Source organism: Amblyomma mixtum, chromosome 3 (genome assembly GCF_055824585.1).
Source record: "Amblyomma mixtum isolate Tamu chromosome 3, ASM5582458v1, whole genome shotgun sequence".
NCBI lineage: Eukaryota > Metazoa > Arthropoda > Arachnida > Ixodida > Ixodidae > Amblyomma > Amblyomma mixtum.
Window position 1 is genome coordinate 311,484,675 of NC_143014.1, and position 22,109 is coordinate 311,506,783.

The 22,109-nt window shown below is 47.8% G+C and overlaps 1 protein-coding gene across 1 annotated transcript in view; it reads right to left on the reverse strand.

Moving 5' to 3' along the window:
• LOC149355611 (uncharacterized) overlaps positions 1-22,109 on the reverse strand; it is a 47,213-nt gene that overhangs the window by 6,404 nt on the left and 18,700 nt on the right. The window contains exons 5-8 of the mRNA XM_089576146.1: positions 18,125-18,389; positions 10,761-11,144; positions 9,123-9,349; positions 2,069-2,333 (exon numbers count right to left, since the gene is read on the reverse strand). Of these exons, the coding sequence (XP_089432272.1) occupies positions 2,069-2,333; positions 9,123-9,349; positions 10,761-11,144; positions 18,125-18,389 (1,141 nt within the window). The remainder of the gene's footprint in view (positions 1-2,068; positions 2,334-9,122; positions 9,350-10,760; positions 11,145-18,124; positions 18,390-22,109) is intronic.

Genomic DNA, 22,109 nt, shown 5'->3' on the forward strand with positions numbered 1-22,109 from the left:
CTGCGTAGCGTCCACCGGCAATCAGACACCCGCCAAGCAACAAAACCTTGAAAACACCACCCTTCCACCATGCCCTACAGGTAATGGCGACACAGACTTTCAACAAGACTCACCCCTCTACACAGCAGGCAGGTATGGTGAAGACCTTAGCGCCCATACCCAATGGACAATGAAACTCCCACGAATGTCCTTCGGACGTCTAAGATATCCGAAGGATGTCCAAGAGAGTTTCAATCCCCATTGGGATACCAGTACAGCACCCACAAATCACAATAACCATCTGCTCACATTTACACCGAGGAGAACAGATACGCTGACGCTGTCTCAGAAATTTCCCACAAAATGCTACCCAGTGGCACACAGGCACCACTACCATGGCAAGGCATCTCTGACAAACCCATGCATCGGTCAAGTGCACAATGGCGACAAGCGGTGCGATGGCAGAGGAGCGGTGCAACCAACACACAGGCCCCATGCTGGTGAAACAACTGGGTAGAGACGGGCAGTGCTCTGTGAACGATCCTTGTGTCGGTCACTTGCCAAAAAGACCGATGCAAGGTGATCACATCAGCATCGTGCGTACAACTATCGGGCACGTGGCGGGCAGACAGATGCCACAGCACTACACCATTCAAGCAGGCATCGGAACAGTTACCATCGGCGAGGGCACCGCTGATAACCGCAGTCAGCTCGTGATAATCCAAACTCTACCCATTCATACTTATAGAGTTTCGTTTCAGAGTCCTTAAACTTTGGCTGCTTCACGAGGTTGCAAGCGCACTTTTGTTATACTAGCTCAATTCAAGCTGTGGTCTCTGCAAAACTTCTTTAGGCAAAGTACCATATATGCTCTCGTAATGAACCCACTCGCATAACGAATCCGTCGCCCACTTCTGCTGTCCAGAATTTACTTTTTTTTTAGACTTTAGCTCTTTGTAGCGGGTTCCTCAGTTTTTGTGCAGTTTAATGACCCAGAACATTCCACGACAGAAGGAATCAGTTATTTAGCCACGAAATACTTCAATTTTGCCTCGCGGCACTTTAAGCCACATCAGAGCATCGTAAAGGCAACCGACTCAAGTTACACCCGCCTCCAATAGAAGGTGCCATTGGTACCATATGAGTAGGGGTTGGACATTTCGGTTTAAACTGGGGGAAAAAAAACCGCCCGACAAAAGTACGCTAATTTCAGTTTTTTAAATTTGGTTTTAACCGAAAAAGGTCAGTATTCTTGGCATGCAAGACATAGATAGCTGGCTGATGAATGCGAGTTACACTCAGTCAAAGCTGAAATGCATGATGCGACAATGGTGTACATTGTTGAATAAGTAGCGCAGTTGTGCAATTTGAGGTACTGCTCCGCTAGCTTACACGCCTCTGCAGAACAGGAAGCACCACAGCCTGCAAGCTAAGCACTGTTTGTTCACTGTCATCACCTGCTTAGGGCAGTTAGTCGGTTAAGTAGGCTAATCAACTGCTTACAGGACACTGACATGAAAGCCCACATGGGCGTCACGAAAAAGTATGTTCCGGCTACTGCGACGATTGGGCGGCAGTTCCATCGCTGGCATGAACAGGCGGACCACGTACAAAAACAGCTCAAAGTACTAGCATTTGCACACTCATTACTGTAAATAAATTGTCCATGATTACAAAAACACTGAGGTACGCTTCAACTGACTTGACCATGCAAGATTGCTGCACTAAATCACCGCGAAAAGTCAGTATTTCATTCCTCGAAAATCACTGATATAAGGAGCAAAAAAAAAGAAAAAAAGTCCGCCAAATTTTCATAAATTAAAAACCGAGAAGTCCAACCCCTACATACGAGAAAATGGCTCAGTTGTAACAATCTCTGACAGAGGGTGGTTCCACCCACACCGTGACTTCGTACTCTGGAGACTCAAAGCTGAAGTCATAAAGCGCAGCTTCGAACGACCAAATTCCGACAGAAGCCTCCCCATAACGAACAACGCCACAAATGTGCGGCCAAACGAGTTTGAACTAACACGAGCCTACTGCAATTGCCACCTGGCTCTGGCCAGCACCAGACCGCATGCCCCCTCACCTCTTCAGCAAGCGGCACGGACATCATGCCGACACCATCCGAGAAGACATACGGCTCGCCGCTGACAGGGTGGGCCCCACCAACGAGGTCTGGGACGTCGACGACCTCGTGGGGCATCACCCGCACGGCCTGCTCCGTCGAAGAGAAGCACTGACCCATGCGTGCCATGCGCTTGGCCCCATTGTGGATGCCCTCGAAGCGGCCCGTCCAGTCGCGGATGGTCATCGCGCTGTTGCGCTTCTCGTCCACCGCGTACATCCACGTCCTGCGTGCGACATGGATATCGATGCAGGCACTGCTTACAAAACACCATCTCCTCATACCAGAAATCATTAGAAAGCTAGATGGCTTGCAAGTGAATTTTACCAAACACTGATCAAAACCTGTTTAGATTCAAGTGGAATGGAAAGTGTTACCATAGGCCCACGCTTTGTTTCGCTAAACATTCGCTGGATTCAACTAATCCACTCACTGAAACGCACATGATCACCGCCATAGCTTGGTGTTGATGACTATCGGGCTGGCTGCCTTGCGACAAGGCGTGGGGGCAAGCTCCCGTTTTCTTCCAATCCAGAGCCGCAACCAATCCGTTGCCAAAGGACGCAGCAGCCTGGCAACAGCAGCGCGTTTGCCCGAGTTTTTTTCACTCGTGCTTGTGCTGCTAGTGCGCTGTAATGAATGCGAGCATGGCGACTTCATCTAGAAAGCGGAAGTTCCTCTCGCTTGAAGAGAAGGCACGGATTATCAGCGCGGCATCCAGTGGCAGGAAAAAGGGAGATGTTGCAGCGGACTTCGGCATCTCACAGAGCACGCTGTCAACGATCTTGAAGTCGAAAGACGCGATAGCGCAAGCTCTTTCTTCGGGGACATCCGCGAAGCGGAAAAAGCTGACGCAAGCGGCTCACGAGGACCTTGAGAAGGCTCTCTACACGTGGTTCCTCGACGTGCGTGCAAAGAAGATGCCGGTCAGCGGAAACATGTTGCAGCAAAAGGCACTTGGCTATGCCTGTATGCTGGGCATCAATGACTTCAAAGCCAGCTCAGGGTGGCTGACCCGTTTCAAGGCCAGGCATGAAATCGTCGCTAAAGTACTGTGTGGGGAGTCGGCCTCATCAGACGCCGACGCTGCATCTGCTTGGGCATCAGCTACTGTGCCGGAATTAATGGAGAAATATGCCACATCAGACATATACAATGCCGATGAAACGGGACTTTTCTTCGAGCTCCTCCCCTCCAAGACGCTTCACATGAAGGGCCAGCCATGCAGCGGAGGGAAGCATAGCAAAAAGCGTGTGACTGTGCTCCTGTGCTGCAACATGGACGGGTCTGACAAGCGCTGCCCACTGGTGATAGGCAAAAGTGCGAAGCCGCGGTGCTTCAAAGGTGGCAAGAGCCTGCCCGTCAAATATGTTGCCAATAAGAAGTCTTGGATGACACGGGCCGTTTTCAAAGAGTGGCTAACCGCTTTCGACCGTGACATGACGGCAAAGAAACGTAAGGTTTGTTTGCTCATCGACAATTGCTCAGCGCATAACGTTGAAGACGTTCAGCTTCAAAGCGTGGAAGTAAGATTCTTCCCGCCGAATTGCACGGCTTTAATCCAGCCGCTGGATCAAGGTATTATCAATAGTGTTAAAAGCGCTTATCGACAGCGACTGATTCAGCGGCTGGTGTTAAACATCGACACCGGTCGGGCAATCAAAGTGGATTTGTACATGGCTGTACAGATGGTCTCAGCAGCGTGGACGGCAACCAGTCGCAGTATCATCTACAACTGTTTTGTGCACGCCGGCTTTCACTCCGATGCTCAACTGGCAGCGAACTCCACGTCGGACGAGGAAGGCTGCAGTACAATTGCTCCACCCTCCACAGAGGCCAATGCGGCATGGGCAGCCCTTCAGGACTCCGGAGATGTGCCGGCCGATGTTGACATCGGCGACTACATCGCTGTTGACAGTGAAGTGCTAGCTCACGAGGAGCTAAGTGACGAAGCTATAATTGAGGGCGTTCGCCACAACGATGCATCATCGGATGATGACAGCGACGCGGAGGATTTAGCGCCACCACCGCTAAAAGTGAAAAATAAAAGTGATGGATGCTTTTGATGTGATCCGCAGATTTTTCGGTGCTCACGATGACGACGTCGCGATGCAACTGTTCACCGAGTGCGAAAGCCGCGCCACTGCACTCGTGGCAAAAAAAAAGAAGCAGAAGAAGCTGACCGACTTCTTTGGAAATAAATGATGTTTTGGGACTATGTGGTCCAACCTGACAGTGTTTTTGGGCTGTTTTCGCCTCAACGAAATTTCGCTTCAACGAAATTTTTCGCGCGCCCCGTCAGTTTCGTTGTAGCGAGGTTCAACTGTACCAATGAAATGAGGATTTATAATTTTAATTTGGCATTGAAAGTCGCATAAAGAGGCTGAAGCAACACTCTGCAATGAAGCAATGGTTACTATTGCTGTATGCCACCATGTGACTGTATCTCAGTGAAATATGGTCTTTACGTTCTCAGTATATGTAAGGTGTTGTTTTTTTTGTTTACTGAAATAAGCTCGTTATGCTTTGATATGGTTTAGGCTCTTTTCAATATGTCTTCCTACGCTGAAAACCTGGCACCCCTTTAACAATGTCGTTGAAGTGCTTGGCGTTGTTACAAGACGATGCCACAGCATTTTGCTTTTTTTTGGAGTTGGCAGTATCTTGCATTGTTGCATTCGAAGCGTAAGAAGGTTACATGTTACAGTGCACTCTACACAATCCTAAACTGTACAATCAATCAGTGCCTCATGTCTAAGGCCCATCGAAGGCCTCTCAAGCAGACTTGCTGGCGAAAATCCAGTCTTTATGCTGCCACCAATCACGCACACAAAATTCATTAAAACTGAGCACGCAATAAGGTGACCCGACTGCCACTTGCTTCTTCACACAAGATCACCTTTTTTTTTTAACCCTGCGTTGGTGTCAACAAGGAGTCTCCTTGCAACTGATGCTTCCATGTCAGCTCCAGTCCAGGTCGGAGCTGATGGGACACTTCAGATACTCACGAGGCCTATCAGCATCCACGAATGCGATAGGTGATATGTCGATATCAACAAAAGAGAGATACCAAGTTGCCATTTTGTGATGCTGATGACAATAGGGTGCTGCTGGTGTAGTTTCATTTTTGTACTTGATTCAACATTCATGTCACTTTTAGATGATCTCTTTTCCAAAAAAAGGTGCGCATTAGAATCAAGCAAATACGGTAGCACTTGTGACAGGCTTATTGGCAATTAAACCACCCTTTCCACTGTTTATTTTGTCCTTCAGCTTGCCAGCATGAAATTTAGATTTGAGGTGTCGGTGTCTGCCCTCACCCTGGCTAGCAAGCTTTGGAGCAGTTGATCTGCCACGGTCATCAGTTTAGCTTTTCTTGTACACTTTGCATGGTTCAGCCCCAATGTGACCCGACCCAGACTTAACCACGTCACTCTCTTCAAGCAGCCGAAACCACAAGACCCAATGGCCTGACCCAGTGACTTTACCACAACAATACAAAAGTTGCTGGCAGTTTAGCATTTCTAAGCAGGGAATACAGTCGACGACCGATTTTTCGGACTCTCTAGGGACCGCGAAAATGACCGAAAAATCGGGCAGTCCGGAAAATCAAATTTCACCGAAAAAATCACGAACTTATTACCACTATGCCGGAAAAAGCGGCCAATTGTATTGCACACATTCTAAAGCTCCTCATGATTATATTTCGCCGCGCAAAATACCGTATAAATGGGTATAAGGGCCGCACTTTTTTTTTTCCAGATTCGAGGGCCAATTTTCGGGGTGCTGCCCATACACGCGATATGCGAAAAAAAAAATTTTTTGAGTAAAAACACCAACCAGGGAATGAGCGACATTTATTCTACGTTCAATCATCACTCGCGAAGTATTTAGACTCCTGAGCTGGTGCTGCACTCTGGTGCACGCTCATGCCAAAAGAAGCCGCGCAGCATGTCCGCTGTCAACGCGTAGCCGTTGTTCCGAAATTCCATCACATAAAGGAGCAGCTCTTCTTCCAGTTCAGGAAACTCGCACGGCTTGACTCGACTCGGAAAGCGCGCTTTTTGCAGCTTGTGTTTCTCTTTTGGTTGCACCATCATCGGATGCACTTCTCGGCCATGTCAAATTTCCTGCCCGCCGCACGCTTACCGACCGCGTTCGAGAGCTAACTCCCAGCCGTGCAGCTTAAGGTGCTTGCCCATCGCGCTAAAACTGTGAAGCTCGGCGGCAGCACGCGAAAGCCACTATCACGGCGAACGCGCTAACACGCATGCTAACACGCCACGAAAGGCTGGAGCTGGCAATACTGATGCCGATGTGAACAGCGGAAAATCGTGACAGAGGAAAATGTTGATGATAATGATCACGGCGCCATCCATAGATGGCACTTGGAAGCTCCGGTGCGCGCGCGTGGCCTCCCCGAACGGCGCAGCGCCGGAGCAGATCGCGGCCGCGATAAGATCCGGCGGCGCGCCCGAAGCGCGCTTCGATCGCGGAGGCCACAGCGTGCGCGTAGCCTCCACGATCGTATTCGCGTTCCGTGTTCGGGACTAAAGACTCGGCACAGATGAGTTCCGTGAACTCAGACTACGGTTCAAGTTCGTGCGGCGGAAGACATTCAAGGACAGTACGAATTCGAAAACCTGCGAGCGCAATGTGCCGACTCGCGCAGAATTTCAGCGTCGCAAGAGGCTCCCTTTAAGCTTGAATTTCGTTTTGTTTGATCACGTTTTCGATATCTCCTGCAGTCTGAATTAATGAGGTTCCACTGTACACATTATATGGCGGCTTGGGTACTGGTGGTGAGTGCGAACGAGGTCTGAAAAATCGAGTGGTCAGTTGCGGTGCGTCTGAAATTTCAAGCGCTCTTACACATTGGCTCTATGGGCCATGTCGCGGTGCCGCGAAAAAGTCCGAATAATCAAGCATGTCCGAAAAATCAGGCGTCCGAATTTTCGGTCGTCGACTGTACTGAGCGAAAGCAGGTTTTTGCAGGTGGACACCAACACCATGTACATGAAAGCAAGACTGACGTGTCCACTGACCCAGGGAACCAGTTCTGTGCCTTTCCTTTCGTCAAAATCAACCAAGCTCTACAACATTGTTAAGGCCAGTGCCCCAACTTGTTTTGTTTGGACTTAAAGGGGCCCAGAAACACTATCTTAGTTGACTGTTTTGCCTGTTGATCGCATACAGTAAGTTACAATGGTGCTATTAGCGTTGGTAATACCACGTATATTCCGTTTTATAATATTTTAATGTCCTCCAAAAAACACATTCATAGCTCCGATGGTGTCCCCACACAGTGGCGGGTTTTAGCAGCGGATATGACATCACCTGGCGCGAGCTTGATGATGAGACAAACAGTGAATATACTGCAAATTGTGTGAATAAATAGAGAAACATTTTGTACCTGTCTGCGTTTTAAATTAGATCAACAAAAACAACTTGTTCGTCTTGGATAAAAGTCTTAGATAAAAGCTCTGCAAAGCAAGTAAAATAAAAATACACCACCAGGGGCTCTGGCGTGGAAACGACGCTGCCAGCCTCAGCAAGAACGAGTTACAGAGAGCAGGAAACCGTGGAGTGCAAACTTCCGTGACGTGCTCTGGCAGGCTGTTTTGATTGCTTGCGCCAGGTGCCGTCATTGGGAGAGCGAAACAGGAGTGGGAAGCCCCGTCAAAATCGAGTTGAGGGCAGCGTTTTGTTTGCTTGTATTTTGAAATTTCTTCATTGAATAACTCCCGTTCCTGTGCATCGATTCATGTAATTCTTTTTAAGTTGGCATCTGTGTGACATCAAGAATCCACCTGAAGTATAGCCGGTATCCCCCCGAGCAGTGTTTCGCAGCCCCTTTAATGCTTAATGCGGTTTTGTTTGGACTTAAGCCCCATTTGTTGGAGCTACTCACCCTGAACTGAGAAAGTGCTATTGCCTTATGTTTTATCGCAATCCAGACTGATTAAAAGAGCCATGGCTAGCCTTTGCCTAGGGAATGCCTTGCAGAAGAGCTGCCCACATGCAGTGAATGACAGCTTTCACCAGCAAGTCCGCCGCCTTAGTGACGCGGGTTATTCGGCTGACGTGCTGACTGCAGTTGGTGAGTCAATGCTGCAGGTAATTAAGAACCATAACCCACACGAGTCCGGAAATGCTAGAGTGGAGGGGAAGAAAGTTGAGGCGGCGCCCTATCTTCACGGTGTCTCGCATAGCCTGAAAAAAGTGGCCCAACGGCATGGCAGACGGTAGTCTTCTCTGCGCCTTGTAAGATGTCTAGTTTATGTTCACAGATCGCGCAGGCCAATGAGGGGAGGAAGTCCAACAGCTGCACTGTGAAGCAAACCAACAAGTTTGTTGCTTGTTCGACTCGTGTCGTTTACAAGTTACCCCTGTCATGTGGTAGGGTGTACACGGGCCAAACTGGCAGATGTGTTAATGACCAGGCACGTGAACATAACAATTTCCTGGAAAATTTTTCTATCAAAATAATCTTCCACGTCATTGCAGGATTTGTAAAAACTGTGTTCCGGCTTTTAACAACATTTCAGTAATCAGAAAAAGAAAAAAACAGGGAGGAGAGTGAAATCCTTGAGGCCTACCATATTAGGTTGCAAGGCAGTAGTGACACATGCGTCAGTGCACCGTCTTTGCATCTCACTAGGAAGTTAATTTCCTAAGTAGAAGTGTGCGCGTGCAAGTTTGATAGGCAAAATATCTGTCTTTGTTGTTTGCCAGTTATGGAGCGTGTATCCACTCCTTGGTGATTCACCACATATGTATTTGTTTGTTTTTAAGTGTGTCTGATATGCACGCGTCTTCTGGTGAGCTAGGTTGGCCGTTTCTCGATTGAACTTCAGTTGTTAGTCCAGCGTTGTCCTGTGTTCTCCTGGTGTCTCGTACTTTACATGGTTACCGTGTTACTGTTTGGTTTGGTTTTTGAGAAAAAGAAATGGAGCAGTAACTGTGCACGAGCATATACGCCACTTAGGAAGAAGGACCATAGGCAGTAGCATACCCGTGGTCCCGAAGCTGGCTGGTAGAGGGCGCCAGGAACTTGAACTCCCTCAGGCCAACACGCATTCCCTCGCGCATGAAGCGGGCAACAACCGCCTCCAGGATGTCGTCCCGCGACGAGTGCAAGTTGAGCGTGAACGACAGCTTGTCCAGGTTGTCGTCTCTGAATGACACGCGGATGGCGAACTCGGCGTTGAAGTGCCGCAGCACTCTGTTCTCAAAGTGGACCTGCGGCGGACGCGCAATAAAACAGTGCTGCAGTCTTGAAGCTACTCTAGGCTACCGATGAGCCTGCGGAGAATAAAAACAGGGCCGCAAAATGAAAGGGCTGCACACCGAAAAACACCGGATCAGGGTGTGCCCAAAGCCGTGCAAGAGAATTCGATTCAATTCTTTCTTCTAGAAGCATGCACAATCCTCGAAATGCTATCTGGGCAAAAGGCTGCATAAAAACAGCTTGCATAAGCCCAGGCACCCAGTTTTCAGCATTGGTTTTGATGTTGTAAGAGATACCATCTCTATGGAACACAAAACAAAAAGGTAACACCTTTAAGGAGACAGTAAGCTATGTACGCAGTACACAATAAAACCACCACTTGCATAAGCAAAAGATGTACTTTAAACAGCAAACATTGAAAACTAAACAATAGAAGAAAAGAAAGTAGAAGTAAAAAAATGCTGTACAGCTTGAAACTTGGCAGAAATTAAGCCAAGTGCTGTCTTTAGCACAAATAAAGAACAAGAGAACAATCTTTCAGAAGTACTTAAATATTCACATAAAACTAATAGCTTCGGTAATTAGTTTTCTCCCCAAACCGTAAAACTGGAATGCCATCTAAAGTTGCTCCATCTCCGAGAGTTAAGATTTTTCTCGTTCATTACCTGCCTGTTCAAGTGAACGAGTATTGTTTTCAATGCATCATTTTCTTCTTTGTTGCATGCCCGCGCCGCCTTCTTTCTACGTTCATACCTAGCTTTACTTTTCCTGCGCGCGCTGCACGCTTTGCCTCACGGCCTGAAGGTCTTCAAAAAGTTGGCTTCTTCTCGCAACAATTTAGCTTGATGGTGAAGCCACCTCAAAGAGCGCCTTCGGTATTTATTTGCCTCGCGATCCTACACTTCGCGCATGCCGTAATGTCATCATTGCACGGGGAGTACATCGCCACGACCAGACGATCTTTACTATGGCCGTTTCTTCGAAAAAATCACTATAATAAAAAAAAATGTACAGCCGTATAGCTATGGAAGGCAAAATTGGACCGCAGCTTCACTTAACTGTATCCGAGTTTTCACTGTAACCGAGTTTACTATAGCAGGGTGCTACAATTCAGCCAGACGCTCTTTACTATAGCCATTTCTTTGAAAAAATTACTATAAGCAAAAAAAAATGCACAGCCATCTATGGAAGGCGAAATGGGACCACAGCTTCACTTTAGTATATATCCGAGGTTTTACTATAACCGAGTTTACTATAGCAGGTTGCTACGATTCAGTTTTAGGGAAAAGACATTTTTCAGACCTTGTCTTTCTGCAGACTAACATATGCATTAATACAGAGCCTGCCGACTAATCCCTGTAATTCCTCGACAGGAACCGAAAGAACTAGCATAAAAAAAAATGACACAGTCAAGCGCCACACCTGTGCACGACGCAGAATGATTCGCCCTGGCGTGATGAACACGCTCTGAACAAGACAGGTGCCGCCAGCAAGCTGCGGGGGCTTCTCGTCCCGAAAGAGGGCGCAGCAAGCCTCGAACGCCTGCTTGAACAGCACATTTCCCGCGTCGATGCTGGACACGATGCGGCTGAGTGCCCGCTCCACCATGGACTGCTCCTTCTTCGACTGCTGTTCGAGCTCCCGCATGAGCGTGTCGAACGCCATCTCGGACATGAGCACCATCTGGTCGAGGACATCGAAGGTGATGTGCAGGGTGGCCTGGAAGGCATAGGCGCAGGAGAACGGCAGGATCTTCTGGATGGACTCGCACCGCTTCTGCACAGCCAAGTGTAGCCGAGAGTTGTGCTGCGATCCCCACCACCCTTGACTTGTGGACCACACAGTGCAAAGAAGGACCTATTACTAGATTCGGTAGGGAGAAGGCAGGAAGATGGGTTTTCTGAAAATACGAAGAAGTGAAAAAGGGAGGGGAGGGGGGACAACGACAAGTCCTCATGCCGAAATGTTGGCTAAGCACCCTGATGCTCCCCCTCCCCTGTACACTTTGTGTTGTCCACTACTGGACAGTTAAGCATAAACTGCTGTCTACAAAGTGATATTGCAGCTAAAGGATCTATGCAAACAGTGAACTATGCTGTAACCGGTGTTATCAGACACCATTTAGGTCTCTTATACATGCTGTCCGTCAAGTTGGGGGGGGGAGAGAGCAAACAGAACTACAGAAATGTGTTAACTGCAAAATGTAAGGAGAGATTGGTCCAACATGACTCCTTCCAAGATCTATGCTCCATTTTTCAACAGATTTCTAGAGCGGTTCTTCTCAGTCGCCAATGACCAAACCCACCTTTATCACATCACATATTTGACATTTTTCTCTCTTTCATTTTGCTTTTTGTACCATCGCTCTTTTCTAAACCCAACATACACCAATATCTCACACACAATACGTTGCCAAGTCTCCAGTTTTTCTCATTCGCTGGCATGCACGTCAGTGTTCACGAAATTTTTATTCAGGCACAGCGCCGTCTGCCCAACTCATTTTTGACAGAAAAGTGGTCTCCCGTAGACTGCGCCTAGTTTACTGGATAAACGCATGTAAGGACCCCGCTTTCTTTCCAGATCAGAGGACCAGTTTTCGGGATGGAGCCCATGTACGCAACGGGCGAAAAATATATACATGCATTTTTAAGTAAAAACAACACACCAACCAGGGAATGAGTGGCATTTACTCTACTTGCCTCAGAAAGCGTGCTTTTATCAACTCAGCTCAGCCAGGATATACAGAGTGAAAGCTCTGTCAGCAAGCACTGCAATTATATAAGAGGGGGCAAATTCACTCTTGCGCTTGGCAGTCACTTCTGCCACTGCGCTGAACGCTGCTCTGGACGCTCACTCTTGTACGAGGGGATGCTGAGAAGTTCCTGGCTTTGCCCCCTTTGACGTCAAATTGAAAAATTAGTTTGGTACCACAAAAATGCATGATATCTGTTTATGTAACTCTGTAAGAATCAGATGTTTCTGATTTTTATAACTATCTTGAATTTCAGGTAGAACGTGAGATGGCAGAGGCACAAGCAAGTTTCACACCTGTGGAGTTACGGGTCGTGATGAACTTTTTGTTTCTGCAGGGAAAGTCTGCAAAAGACCTTCACAGTGAGATGTCACAAACACTACGGCAGAAGCGTCCTTCCTACAGCACTGTCAAATCTTGGGTTCCTCGTTTCAAGGCTGGTCATTTCACTGTTGAAGATGAGCCCCGTAGTGGGCGCCCCACAGCCTCAACAGACCCGACAACAAGCGGTTCTGTCCATAAGCTGATAATTGAGGATCGGCGAATATCCGCCAAAAAGATAGCCCAGATACTGGACATCTCCCAGGAACGCATTGGTTTTATTATTACCAATATCCTAGACATGCGCAAGCTATCAGCGAAGTTGGTGCCGAAATGCTTGAAGAGTGAACAGAAGGAGGCTCGAGTTGAGGCATTCAGGCTGTTTTGACCCATTTTGATTCTAGAAAACACTTTTTGGATAGATTAGTGACTGAGGATGAAGCATGGCCCCACATTTATCATCCCGAAACCAAGGAACAGTCAAAGGAATGGCGCCTCAGTGGGTCCCCGCGGCCGAAGAAATTCCGCGCACAGAAATCGGCCAAAAAAGTCATGGCATCAATTTTCTGGGATAAAGATGGTGTGCTGTCGCTGGACTACCTATCTCAGGGCTGTAGTATAAGCGGATAATATTACGCTGGCCTCCTCGACAAGCTGAAAGAGGCAATTAAGACGAAACGCCGGGGAAAGCTGAACAAAGGAATCCTTTTGTTGCAGGACAATGCACCTCCGCACACGTCCAAATTTGTGGCTGTCAAACTGAAAGCCCTCAGTTTCCAATTGGTCCACCATACCCCCTATTCACCTGACCTGGCTCCTTCTGACTACCATCTGTTCCCCAACTTGAAGAAACATCTGAAGGGTCGTCATTTGGACGACACTGCTGACGTCAAACTTGCTGCTGAAAGCTGGTTTGACGACTTAACACATAATTTTTTTTTTAAATAGACTAGAAAAGCTGAAAGAACGATGCAACAAGCGCATATCAGACTCAGGGGGCAATATGTTGAATAAATGTGCACTGTCAAAACTCTGACTACATTCTTTCTGTGCAAAGCCAGGAACCTCGTACTCGTGGCACGTGATGCATCGCCTGCCACGTGATGCACCACCTGCCACGAGTGCAAGAGCGAGCGTCCAGAGCGGCGGACGTGACTGCCAAGCGCAAGAGCGAATCACGTGACACATCACATCCCACAAGTGGCGAGGAGGAGCGGCTGAACAGCAGCCGGCGCAGCGGTGGACGTGACTGCCAAGAGCGCAGCTGCAACATAGGCGAGTCACATGGCATGACATCATAGTCACATGCATGCACCTCCCATCAGAGGTCAAATCTCAGAGCCAGATGACCTTCAGGCTCAGCATGGGAGTAGTAGAGCTTTTCCCTCTAAAAGGTTCCACAAGCAGTTATAAAGTGGCGATTGCTTTGAAGAGCAGCAGACTTACTGTCAAACCCGCCGACTCCTTGCTGAGCCGCTGGTAATTAAGAGGGTTGTGGCTTTTGTCGGCATTAAGTCTTCACCAGAAGTGCCTGGACCGCTTTGTGGCTTTGGTTTATGTCTGTCTGCCGTTTCTCGTATTCTTCCTTTCTCTTAAAAGCCTAGCCGTGGTGCGGGTGCACAACTTCTCTATACCTCTTTGTTTTGGCCAACACAGTTCCCACTTCAAGTTATTGATCAATTCGCTCTTGCCCTACCATAAGCTTGCCGTCCCGGTTAGCTCAATTGGTACAGCGACTGCTCCGGTGGTCCCGGGTTCGAACCCCGGACCAGGACGAATTTTTCTTTAACTGCGGAGTTTCTGAGAAAGCTGCAAAGCTTTCCTTTGTAGCCGTATGGCTGCGCTTGGGTGGATGTCAATCAGTAATTACTCCCTTATCACAAATCTACTCCACCTTGGGGGATACCCCTAAATATTTGACCAGTATTCACTATTCAACTCGCATTTAAGCTACTGCCAGTTAGTGGGGGGTACTACAACTATTGTGATACATTCCAGCGGCTAAAAAGACACGGACGAAGGTAGACGAGACAGGACGAACGCCGGACTTCAACTGAGGTTTATTTCACAAACAGCGATAATATACAAAAGGGGGCGCAAGGAAAAGTAATCTGTGACAAGATTAACCCATAATCAAAAAAAGTGCAGAAGGCTCCTTTGCCATGCCACTCATGTTTTCCACATCGGCGCACCTACTATCTATCGCCTACCTGGCTGAATCCACCCGTTTGCCTTCAGGTAATCTACTGCTCTACGCTTAAAGGTACTACAACATTCACTAACCTTGAACACATTCATTTAATAAAGGGGGAAGCTGGTCTTAGAAAAAAATCATTTTTGTTAATGAAGCCACAATAATGGCATCTTGAAGAATCATGTACTTTTGCATGCTGATTCCAAATATGTAATTTTATGTAAAACAAGTCCTTGCGCACTTATATAATATGTTATTTAACTTTTTTCCAAGAGCTTTCAATAAAGTTTGCTGCAGGAAACTTGCTAGGACACATGCCATTGGCTTGTCTTGACATCAGACTATACAATAAGAGCAAAATTATTATCCTGCCTATCGTAGAAGTCAAGTTGCAGGGTTCTGAATTTGCCACTTCACAAACGGGAAGAAACTGATGATTTCAAAACCCTATAACTCACTTTCTATAACAGTCAGGATGATAATTTTACCCTTATTGCACAGTTTGACGTTAAGAAAAACCAATGGCATGGAATCTAACAAGTTCCCTGCAGCAGAATTTCTTTGAAACTATCAGCAAAAGTTACCTAACATATTGCATAAGTGCACAAGGACTTGTAGATAAAATTAAATTACATATTTGTAATCAGCATGCAAAAATGCATGTTCCCTTAAGATTTCATAGTTGTGACTTTCTTAATAAAAATTTATTTCAAAGACCCTCTTCCCCCCCTTAATGCAAAAATATCTCCGAAATACATATGCTCTAGGACTAGAGCCCCCCATGTTGATTTCGCCATTGTGAGTCTGTTCGGTACCACCGTGCTCCCCATAGCAGGTGGCAGTTCAATTCATGACTGGTGTCGAGAGGTTGCTCGGGAAGAGCAACCTGGGTCACACAAGCCCCACCAGTGGCAGCACCTGCCACCAGGGGGCAGTGGCGCACCGCTTAATCGCTGCACCACTGTGGCAGGAGTTGTGTGAGGACTCCCAGGGATATATGATTGTGAAGCAGAGAATGACTAATTCGGCATATATATGGGCAACAAAACATTAACACATCAAGCCTACTTGATCTTGAAAACAGAGTCTCAAACTGAAACCAAACTGCTAGCACACCTAATCCGTATTCGACCCAACTAAGCTAAATTGTCTGCCACTTTTTTTTTTTACACTTCCTTCCAGACGTAATACATACAGATCAAATTTCATACGGCTTTTAAATCTGCAATTGCAGCCTACAACATACCCACATAAAGCTCTCCGCAGTTGTATGACCAATATCTATGCAGCATCATTGTTGTACTTTTGAGGGTTGTGTACAGGCGTGTCTGTCATCTCTTCTTGCTCAGCTCTTGAGGCGCTCGTGAGTCTGAAATGAGCAGTGTCTGCCAGCTACAAGGACACCTCGCCACATTGGTAAGGGTTAACGAATTGCAGCCAGAAGAACCGCTGCGTAGCGTCCACCGGCAATCAGACACCCGCCAAGCAACAAAACCTTGAAAACACCACCCTTCCACCATGCCCTACAGGTAATGGCGACACAGACTTTCAACAAGACTCACCCCTCTACACAGCAGGCAGGTATGGTGAAGACCTTAGCGCCCATACCCAATGGACAATGAAACTCCCACGAATGTCCTTCGGACGTCTAAGATATCCGAAGGATGTCCAAGAGAGTTTCAATCCCCATTGGGATACCAGTACAGCACCCGCAAATCACAATAACCATCTGCTCACATTTACACCGAGGAGAACAGATACGCTGACGCTGTCTCAGAAATTTCCCACAAAATGCTACCCAGTGGCACACAGGCACCACTACCATGGCAAGGCATCTCTGACAAACCCATGCATCGGTCAAGTGCACAATGGCGACAAGCGGTGCGATGGCAGAGGAGCGGTGCAACCAACACACAGGCCCCATGCTGGTGAAACAACTGGGTAGAGACGGGCAGTGCTCTGTGAACGATCCTTGTGTCGGTCACTTGCCAAAAAGACCGATGCAAGGTGATCACATCAGCATCGTGCGTACAACTATCGGGCACGTGGCGGGCAGACAGATGCCACAGCACTACACCATTCAAGCAGGCATCGGAACAGTTACCATCGGCGAGGGCACCGCTGATAACCGCAGTCAGCTCGTGATAATCCAAACTCTACCCATTCATACTTATAGAGTTTCGTTTCAGAGTCCTTAAACTTTGGCTGCTTCACGAGGTTGCAAGCGCACTTTTGTTATACTAGCTCAATTCAAGCTGTGGTCTCTGCAAAACTTCTTTAGGCAAAGTACCATATATGCTCTCGTAATGAACCCACTCGCATAACGAATCCGTCGCCCACTTCTGCTGTCCAGAATTTACTTTTTTTTTAGACTTTAGCTCTTTGTAGCGGGTTCCTCAGTTTTTGTGCAGTTTAATGACCCAGAACATTCCACGACAGAAGGAATCAGTTATTTAGCCACGAAATACTTCAATTTTGCCTCGCGGCACTTTAAGCCACATCAGCAGCATCGTAAAGGCAACCGACTCAAGTTACACCCGCCTCCAATAGAAGGTGCCATTGGTACCATATGAGTAGGGGTTGGACATTTCGGTTTAAACTGGGGGAAAAAAAAAAGCCCGACAAAAGTACGCTAATTTCAGTTTTTTAAATTTGGTTTTAACCGAAAAAGGTCAGTATTCTTGGCATGCAAGACATAGATAGCTGGCTGATGAATGCGAGTTACACTCAGTCAAAGCTGAAATGCATGATGCGACAATGGTGTACATTGTTGGATAAGTAGCGCAGTTGTGCAATTTGAGGTACTGCTCCGCTAGCTTACACGCCTCTGCAGAACAGGAAGCACCACAGCCTGCAAGCTAAGCACTGTTTGTTCACTGTCATCACCTGCTTAGGGCAGTTAGTCGGTTAAGTAGGCTAATCAACTGCTTACAGGACACTGACATGAAAGCCCACATGGGCGTCACGAAAAAGTATGTTCCGGCTACTGCGACGATTGGGCGGCAGTTCCATCGCTGGCATGAACAGGCGGACCACGTACAAAAACAGCTCAAAGTACTAGCATTTGCACACTCATTACTGTAAATAAATTGTCCATGATTACAAAAACACTGAGGTACGCTTCAACTGACTTGACCATGCAAGATTGCTGCACTAAATCACCGCGAAAAGTCAGTATTTCATTCCTCGAAAATCACTGATATAAGGAGCAAAAAAAAAAAGAAAAAAGTCTGCCAAATTTTCATAAATTAAAAACCGAGAAGTCCAACCCCTACATACGAGAAAATGGCTCAGTTGTAACAATCTCTGACAGAGGGTGGTTCCACCCACACCGTGACTTCGTACTCTGGAGACTCAAAGCTGAAGTCATAAAGCGCAGCTTCGAACGACCAAATTCCGACAGAAGCCTCCCCATAACGAACAACGCCACAAATGTGCGGCCAAACGAGTTTGAACTAACACGAGCCTACTGCAATCGCCACCTGGCTCTGGCCAGCACCAGACCGCATGCCCCCTCACCTCTTCAGCAAGCGGCACGGACATCATGCCGACACCATCCGAGAAGACATACGGCTTGCCGCTGACAGGGTGGGCCCCACCAACGAGGTCTGGGACGTCGACGACCTCGTGGGGCATCACCCGCACGGCCTGCTCCGTCGAAGAGAAGCACTGACCCATGCGTGCCATGCGCTTGGCCCCATTGTGGATGCCCTCGAAGCGGCCCGTCCAGTCGCGGATGGTCATCGCGCTGTTGCGCTTCTCGTCCACCGCGTACATCCACGTCCTGCGTGCGACATGGATATCGATGCAGGCACTGCTTACAAAACACCATCTCCTCATACCAGAAATCATTAGAAAGCTAGATGGCTTGCAAGTGAATTTTACCAAACACTGATCAAAACCTGTTTAGATTCAAGTGGAATGGAAAGTGTTACCATAGGCCCACGCTGCTTTGTTTCGCTAAACATTCGCTGGACCCAACTAATCCACTCACTGAAACGCACATGATCACCGCCATAGCTTGGTGTTGATGACTATCGGGCTGGCTGCCTTGCGACAAGGCGCGGGGGCAAGCTCCCGTTTTCTTCCAATCCAGAGCCGCAACCAATCCGTTGCCAAAGGACGCAGCAGCCTGGCAACAGCAGCGCGTTTGCCCTAGTTTTTTTCACTCGTGCTTGTGCTGCTAGTGCGCTGTAATGAATGCGAGCATGGCGACTTCATCTAGAAAGCGGAAGTTCCTCTCGCTTGAAGAGAAGGCACGGATTATCAGCGCGGCATCCAGTGGCAGGAAAAAGGGAGATGTTGCAGCGGACTTCGGCATCTCACAGAGCACGCTGTCAACGATCTTGAAGTCGAAAGACACGATAGCGCAAGCTCTTTCTTCGGGGACATCCGCGAAGCGGAAAAAGCTGACGCAAGCGGCTCACGAGGACCTTAAGAAGGCTCTCTACACGTGGTTCCTCGACGTGCGCGCAAAGAAGATGCCGGTCAGCGGAAACATGTTGCAGCAAAAGGCACTTGGCTATGCCTGTATGCTGGGCATCAATGACTTCAAAGCCAGCTCAGGGTGGCTGACCCGTTTTAAGGCCAGGCATGAAATCGTCGCTAAAGTGCTGTGTGGGGAGTCGGCCTCATCAGACGCCGACGCTGCATCTGCTTGGGCATCAGCTACTGTGGCGGAATTAATGGAGAAATATGCCACATCAGACATATACAATGCCGATGAAACGGGACTTTTCTTCGAGCTCCTCCCCTCCAAGACGCTTCACATGAAGGGCCAGCCATGCAGCGGAGGGAAGCATAGCAAAAAGCGTGTGACTGTGCTCCTGTGCTGCAACATGGACGGGTCTGACAAGCGCTGCCCACTGGTGATAGGCAAAAGTGCGAAGCCGCGGTGCTTCAAAGGTGGCAAGAGCCTGCCCGTCAAATATGTTGCCAATAAGAAGTCTTGGATGACACGGGCCGTTTTCAAAGAGTGGCTAACCGCTTTCGACCGTGACATGACGGCAAAGAAACGTAAGGTTTGTTTGCTCATCGACAATTGCTCAGTGCATAACGTTGAAGACGTTCAGCTTCAAAGCGTGGAAGTAAGATTCTTCCCGCCGAATTGCATGGCTTTAATCCAGCCGCTGGATCAAGGTATTATCAATAGTGTTAAAAGCGCTTATCGACAGCGACTGATTCAGCGGCTGGTGTTAAACATCGACACCGGTCGGGCAATCAAAGTGGATTTGAACATGGCTGTACAGATGGCCTCAGCAGCGTGGACGGCAACCAGTCGCAGTATCATCTACAACTGTTTTGTGCACGCCGGCTTTCACTCCGATGCTCAACTGGCAGCGAACTCCACGTCGGACGAGGAAGGCTGCAGTACAATTGCTCCACCCTCCACAGAGGCCAATGCGGCATGGGCAGCCCTTCAGGACTCCGGAGATGTGCCGGCCGATGTTCACATCGGCGACTACATCGCTGTTGACAGTGAAGTGCTAGCTCACGAGGAGCTGAGTGACGAAGCTATAATTGAGGGCGTTCGCCACAACGACGCATCATCGGATGATGACAGCGACGCGGAGGATTTAGCGCCACCACCTGCAATAAAAGTGATGGATGCTTTTGATGTGATCCGCAGATTTTTCGGTGCTCACGATGACGACGTCGCGATGCAACTGTTCACCGAGTGCGAAAGCCGCGCCACTGCACTCGTGGCAAAAAAAAAGAAGCAGAAGAAGCTGGCCGACTTCTTTGGAAATAAATGATGTTTTGGGACTATGTGGTCCAACCTGACAGTGTTTTTGGGCTGTTTTCGCCTCAACGAAATTTCGCTTCAACGAAATTTTTCGCGCGCCCCGTCAGTTTCGTTGTAGCGAGGTTCAACTGTACCAATGAAATGAGGATTTATAATTTTAATTTGGCATTGAAAGTCGCATAAAGAGGCTGAAGCAACACTCTGCAATGAAGCAATGGTTACTATTGCTGTATGCCACCATGTGACTGTATCTCAGTGAAATATGGTCTTTACATTCTCAGTATATGTAAGGTGTTGTTTTTTTTGTTTACTGAAATAAGCTCGTTATGCTTTGATATGGTTTAGGCTCTTTTCAATATGTCTTCCTACGCTGAAAACCTGGCACCCCTTTAACAATGTCGTTGAAGTGCTTGGCGTTGTTACAAGACGATGCCACAGCATTTTGCTTTTTTTTGGAGTTGGCAGTATCTTGCATTGTTGCATTCGAAGCGTAAGAAGGTTACATGTTACAGTGCACTCTACACAATCCTAAACTGTACAATCAATCAGTGCCTCATGTCTAAGGCCCATCGAAGGCCTCTCAAGCAGACTTGCTGGCGAAAATCCAGTCTTTATGCTGCCACCAATCACGCACACAAAATTCATTAAAACTGAGCACGCAATAAGGTGACCCGACTGCCACTTGCTTCTTCACACAAGATCACCTTTTTTTTTTAACCCTGCGTTGGTGTCAACAAGGAGTCTCCTTGCAACTGATGCTTCCATGTCAGCTCCAGTCCAGGTCGGAGCTGATGGGACACTTCAGATACTCACGAGGCCTATCAGCATCCACGAATGCGATAGGTGATATGTCGATATCAACAAAAGAGAGATACCAAGTTGCCATTTTGTGATGCTGATGACAATAGGGTGCTGCTGGTGTAGTTTCATTTTTGTACTTGATTCAACATTCATGTCACTTTTAGATGATCTCTTTTCCAAAAAAAGGTGCGCATTAGAATCAAGCAAATACGGTAGCACTTGTGACAGGCTTATTGGCAATTAAACCACCCTTTCCACTGTTTATTTTGTCCTTCAGCTTGCCAGCATGAAATTTAGATTTGAGGTGTCGGTGTCTGCCCTCACCCTGGCTAGCAAGCTTTGGAGCAGTTGATCTGCCACGGTCATCAGTTTAGCTTTTCTTGTACACTTTGCATGGTTCAGCCCCAATGTGACCCGACCCAGACTTAACCACGTCACTCTCTTCAAGCAGCCGAAACCACAAGACCCAATGGCCTGACCCAGTGACTTTACCACAACAATACAAAAGTTGCTGGCAGTTTAGCATTTCTAAGCAGGGAATACAGTCGACGACCGATTTTTCGGACTCTCTAGGGACCGCGAAAATGACCGAAAAATCGGGCAGTCCGGAAAATCAAATTTCACCGAAAAAATCACGAACTTATTACCACTATGCCGGAAAAAGCGGCCAATTGTATTGCACACATTCTAAAGCTCCTCATGATTATATTTCGCCGCGCAAAATACCGTATAAATGGGTATAAGGGCCGCACTTTTTTTTTTCCAGATTCGAGGGCCAATTTTCGGGGTGCTGCCCATACACGCGATATGCGAAAAAAAAAATTTTTTGAGTAAAAACACCAACCAGGGAATGAGCGACATTTATTCTACGTTCAATCATCACTCGCGAAGTATTTAGACTCCTGAGCTGGTGCTGCACTCTGGTGCACGCTCATGCCAAAAGAAGCCGCGCAGCAT